This window comes from Triticum dicoccoides, chromosome 2A, assembly GCF_002162155.2.
Source record: "Triticum dicoccoides isolate Atlit2015 ecotype Zavitan chromosome 2A, WEW_v2.0, whole genome shotgun sequence".
Taxonomy (NCBI): domain Eukaryota; kingdom Viridiplantae; phylum Streptophyta; class Magnoliopsida; order Poales; family Poaceae; genus Triticum; species Triticum dicoccoides.
Window position 1 is genome coordinate 705,320,052 of NC_041382.1, and position 5,177 is coordinate 705,325,228.

Here is a 5,177-nt window from a genome sequence, read left to right on the forward strand (position 1 = left end):
AATGGTTGTACAGACTATCGGTGGAGAACGAGGGAGTGTGTATACAATTGTTGCATAATAAGTACTTACATTCCAAAACACTCGCAAGTAACGGCCCAGCCGAATGATTCATTATTCTGGAAGGGATTTATGTGTACAAAGTTAGCCTATTTCAATAGGACCAAATTAATTGTTGGGAAGGGTAGTATCACTAGGTTTTGGGAGGACACATGGCTAGGGGACAAGCCACTGGCCATTCAATATCCTACTCTCTACAATATTGTACAATGGAAAGAGGCTTTCACGAGTATAGTTTTAGGATCAGTTCCCTTAAACATTCAGTTTAGAAGATCACTTGTGGGTGAACGGTGGGATAGATGACTACATCTCATGTGTAGGTTGATGGAGATTAGCCTATTAGATATAAGCCGGATACACTATGCTCGAGACTGTCGGAATCAGGAGTATTCTCAGTAAAGTCAATGTATATTGATTTAAATACTGGACCAATCCCAAATCGCTACACATTTGAAAATTTAAGGTGCCTCTAAAGATAAAAAAATTTATGAGGTTTGTTCACAAGAAAGTGATCTTGATAATAGACAACCTGGCAAAACATTGTTGGGAGGGTAGCAAACGGTGTAGTTTTATGATCTTGACCAATCGATTCAACATCTGTTCATTCAATGCTCATTGGCCAAATTATTGTGGCGCACAGTGCACATGGCCTTTAAATGTTGGTTCACCTAATAACATAACATTTTATTTGGGACTTGGCTTAATGGGGTGGAGCCTAAACTAATGGTGCACATTTGAGACAGAGTGTGCACATTACTTTGGGCAATATGGACCGAAACGACATCATTTTTAAAAGATATAACATTATCAATTTTTTGCAGGTCATCTACAAAGCAACTTACTCGATCCATACGTGGTCATTACTCAGTCGTGCAGAAGCCAAGAAGCATATGGCTTATGGGTGCAACCGTTGTACGTGATACTTACAACTGGTTGAATGGTGGTCCAGCAATAGGATAGGTATATAAGCATCAAGTCTTATTTATGCCGGTTGTGGCCTTGTGTATTTTTTATTTCTTTTTCAAGACTTTGTACCACACTTCGTATTTTTTGCAGGCTTTTTTTGATAATATGGTTGCATATGATGCAGAGTCCTGGGGGCAATTCTCCTTTAAAAAATATAGTTTTTGCCCCGAGGAGGTGAGACGCCACTAGGTTGGCTACCCTGCATTCAGAACTTCGGGTTAGACGACAGTGACTGGCCGAGCTACACAAAATGCTTACATACTCTACGCATGGACGACTTGATGTGTATAATCATGCTAAAATCTTCCAAAATCCGCCGTGTGTGTAGCAGCACTCCCCTGCATTTCTTACCAGCTCATACAACTCATGCATCCACCCGCTTACAAAACTCCTCTCAAACTTTGTCACTTATGGTCCAACTATATGCAAAAGATTGAACAATGGAACAAGAATATTTGTGTTGCAGAGAAAATGCATGTACGCCAAAGAGCTATAGATAACAGAGTGAAGGCAGATATAATAAACTGTGGATGAGATATGTCGGGTGGTGGGGTTTTTTCCATTGCAACGGACGAGCTTGTTTACTAGTCTATTTAAAAAGTACAGTATGATAGAGCATACATCACGGAAATGCTAAACGGAGGCTGAGCTCCATGAAGTCCTTTATTTTCAAAATTAAAAAATCTCAGTGTGAAGTTTAAAAAATTCTTAAAAAAATCACACGTGTTGATACGGATGTACAATACATGTCTGTAAAAATTGATGATGATATACATTATGATGAGAGCAACACAAAAAAGAGAAAATTGCGATTTTGAAATGATTAAGAGTATGTGCACTGTTCACTATAAAAAATGCATGAATTTGTCTTTTTTGTTTAGCTTGGATCATAATGCATATTATCTTCAATTTTTACACACACATAATATACTGTACATCCGTACAAACATGTGTGACTTTTTTGAAACTTCAAAATGAGATTTTCAAAAAATTAAAAATAATGATGTCCATGGAGCTCGGCCTCCAAAATGCCCCACTCCATACATTAGTGTTTTAACTAGCGGCGGACCTTCAAATTAGTTATAGCGACACATTTATACATGAGACCATTTAGCAGCACGGTATCATGCTGAAAAGGCTACAGCAAGCCTAAAGCAAGGCCATTTAGCGGCACGGCATACATACATAAATCCCCCCTAATCGCCCACACACACGCCCCTGAATTTCGATGTGAAGCCTGCGATCATAACCAACCAAAAGATGCCACGTCACATCATAGAGTGGGCAGCGATAGGAAGTCCTATCCTGTCCCGAAAATGCTCTGTTCTTCTAGTTTCAGCTCGAATTTTGTTCACTCTGTAGCGAGTTTTACAGTCCGGTGTTGGTCATCGTCGTCGGCTGATCTCTCAGCTAGTATCTTCTTGACCTTGGCATCATCAAGGTAGTGCTGGTAGATGTAGGACAAGAAGCCCCAGACGGCAACGAGCATGGCCAGCACCTTCACCCCGTCCATCCGGTCGCCGAGGAAGATGACGGCGATGATGGGCGACAGCGGCAGCCCCACAGTGCTGATCACGTTGGTGAAGAGCGACGACACGGCCGCGACGAGCCCCATCAGGCCCATGGTGGTCAGCTGCCACGATATGGCCGTCCAGGCCAGCGTCATCCCGTAGGCCACCCTGCCCTGCCTGTACCCGTCCATCTCGCCGTGCAGGGCGCTCCACTCCCCGGAGATGAACAACCCAGCCACCGACACCACGGCCGCGGCGGTGTTGCTCCAGAACTGCATCTCCATCACGTCGTGGAAGGTGTCGCTCCTGAGCACCTTGTCGAATGTCAGCTGCATCAGGGACAGGATGAGGGAGAAGAGCGCCGACGCCGTCAGCGTCAGCGCGAACCCCAGCGGGAACTTCCCCGGCGGGACGCTGCTGTTGGTCCCGTCCGAGCCGTGGCTGACACCGACCAGCGCCGCGGAGAAGGTGAGCAGCACGACGGAGTTGAGGATGAGCGCGGTGAACCTCTGCTTGTTGAGGAAGTAGGAGAAGACGGCGTTGAAGGAGAGCTGCGTCGCGCAGACGAGCGAGTAGGTCGACAGCGGCAGGTAGAGCAGCGCGTAGGAGTACATCAGGTTGTCGCCGGCGAGGAGGACCCCCAGGCCGGCGTAGATGGCCGAGATCTTGAGGAGCGGCGGGCGCGTCACCGCGGTCGCGGTGGCCTTTGGGCGGCGCCGGAAGTAGAGGAGCAGCGGGATGGCGAGCGGCGTGCCGCAGGACTGAACCACCGTGGCGATCCACAAGCTGCCGCCGCCCTGGTCGTAGTAGATCCTGCCGAGGAGGTTCGCCACGCTCTGCCCGGCGAGCACGAGCACGACGTTGACGAGCACCACCGCCCACCATTGTACGCGCTCCGACACCGACGTTGGCGCCGGGGACGTGCCATTGCCAGCTACGCCTTGAGCTTCTTCTTCGCCTCGTGTACCTGCATCGCCGGCCGATTAGTCCGGCAAATGGATCCAGCGGCCTACAACCACAAGAAAATTCCAGCATCAAGAATTCAAGATGAGGGCGAGAGGGACCTGCAATCTGAAGATGAATTTCACCCGCATCGCCCATATCCGCAGAGAGTTCTCTGTATCCTGCAAACCCGAAGTGCCGAAAAGGATGTGCAGCAAGATAGCAGCTGGAGCAGGGGAATAATCCTAATCTGATCCAATTGCGCACGGATGCGTGTCGTCTTCGTCCTCCTCTCGTTGAAATCGGAGACCACCGTCGATCGAGTAATAAGGGGGACAACAATGGCGCTAGCTAGCTAGCTAGGGTCTAAATCTGCGGTCAACATTAGCTTGACTTAGCTCAGCACCGCACCGTTGCGCGACGCCTCTGCCTCTTGGAGGAAAAAGAATCCAGACGGCGCCAGCGTTGAGCAATGGAGCCGTTGATCGTTTGGTGAATCCACACGAGAATCAAAAAATATCTCTAGTTTAACGATATCTTACAGTATCTCAATTTCAAATCTAAGTATGCGAGATTTTGCTCTCCCCAGGTGATCGTGACCACTTGTGATGGTCAGGCATGTGAGGCCAACTCCATCACGCGGCCCCAAACGGAAGTCCGGATTGACCGGATTTTGTCCCTTTGAGGCGCCGATGGGTTCGCCCGTGTCTGGCTTTGTCAGATGGATCGTACGTACGCCCACCGCGCGGCCGCACCATAAATCGTGTTCGGGGTGGACGTGAATAAAAAAAATATAAAAACTAAAATGAAATAACTAAAAAAGTAAATAAACACATTTAAAAAACATAAAACATATATAGGGGTCGGCCACAAAATGGCCTAGTTTCCACGGCCACTTAAAAGGCCCAGTTTCATAATTAACATATAAAAACAAAATAAAAAAACGCCTCCTGCGCGCTCCTGCCACGCCCGTCGATGCCGTGGCAGTCGCCGTCTTTACTGGCCGCCGGTGTCGTCGTCGTCGCTGACGAGGTCGACGTAGGCCGGCGGCGTCCACAGGTGGGCCGGCGATGCGTGGTAGACGGGGGCGGGCTGGACGGCCGGAGGTGCCGGCACCACCTCCTCCTGTGGCGACGCCTCCCGCTCCTGTCACCGCGGCGGAGTGGGGCACTAGTTCACGCCCACGCCGGCGGCCATCTCCGGAGCAGTGCAGGACCAGCCCCACCCCTGGCCCAGCAGCTGCTGGTGTTGGTGAACGTAGCAGAAATCCAAAATTTTCCTACGTGTCACCAAGATCTATCTATGGAGAAACCAGCAACGAGGGGAAGGAGAGTGCATCTACATACCCTTGTAGATCGCTAAGCGGAAGCGTTCAAGAGAACAGGGTTGAAGGAGTCGTACTCGTCGTGATCCAAATCACCGGAGATCCTAGTGCCGAACGGACGGCACCTCCGCGTTCAACACACGTACAGCCCGGTGACGTCTCCCATGCCTTGATCCAGCAAGAAGAGAGGGAGAGGTTGAGGAAGACCCCATCCAGCAGCAGCACAACGGCGTGGTGGTGGTGGAGGAGCGTGGTACTCCAGCAGGGCTTCGCCAAGCACCGCAAGAGACGAGGAGGGAGAGGGGTAGGGCTGCGCCAAGAAGGAGAGGAACTCGTGTGTCTTGGGCAGCCCAAACCTCAAGTATATATAGGGGGGA

The 5,177-nt window shown here is 49.6% G+C and overlaps 1 protein-coding gene across 1 annotated transcript; it reads right to left on the reverse strand.

Moving 5' to 3' along the window:
• Window positions 1-2,074: 2,074 nt before the first annotated feature.
• On the reverse strand, window positions 2,075-3,883 carry LOC119356420 (probable purine permease 11). Its single transcript, XM_037623376.1, has 2 exons — window positions 3,599-3,883; window positions 2,075-3,501 (listed from the first exon to the last, which is right to left on the reverse strand). The coding sequence occupies exons 1-2, from the start codon at window positions 3,633-3,635 to the stop codon at window positions 2,375-2,377; spliced, it is 1,164 nt and encodes a 387-aa protein (XP_037479273.1). The 5' UTR covers window positions 3,636-3,883; the 3' UTR covers window positions 2,075-2,374.
• Window positions 3,884-5,177: the final 1,294 nt, after the last annotated feature.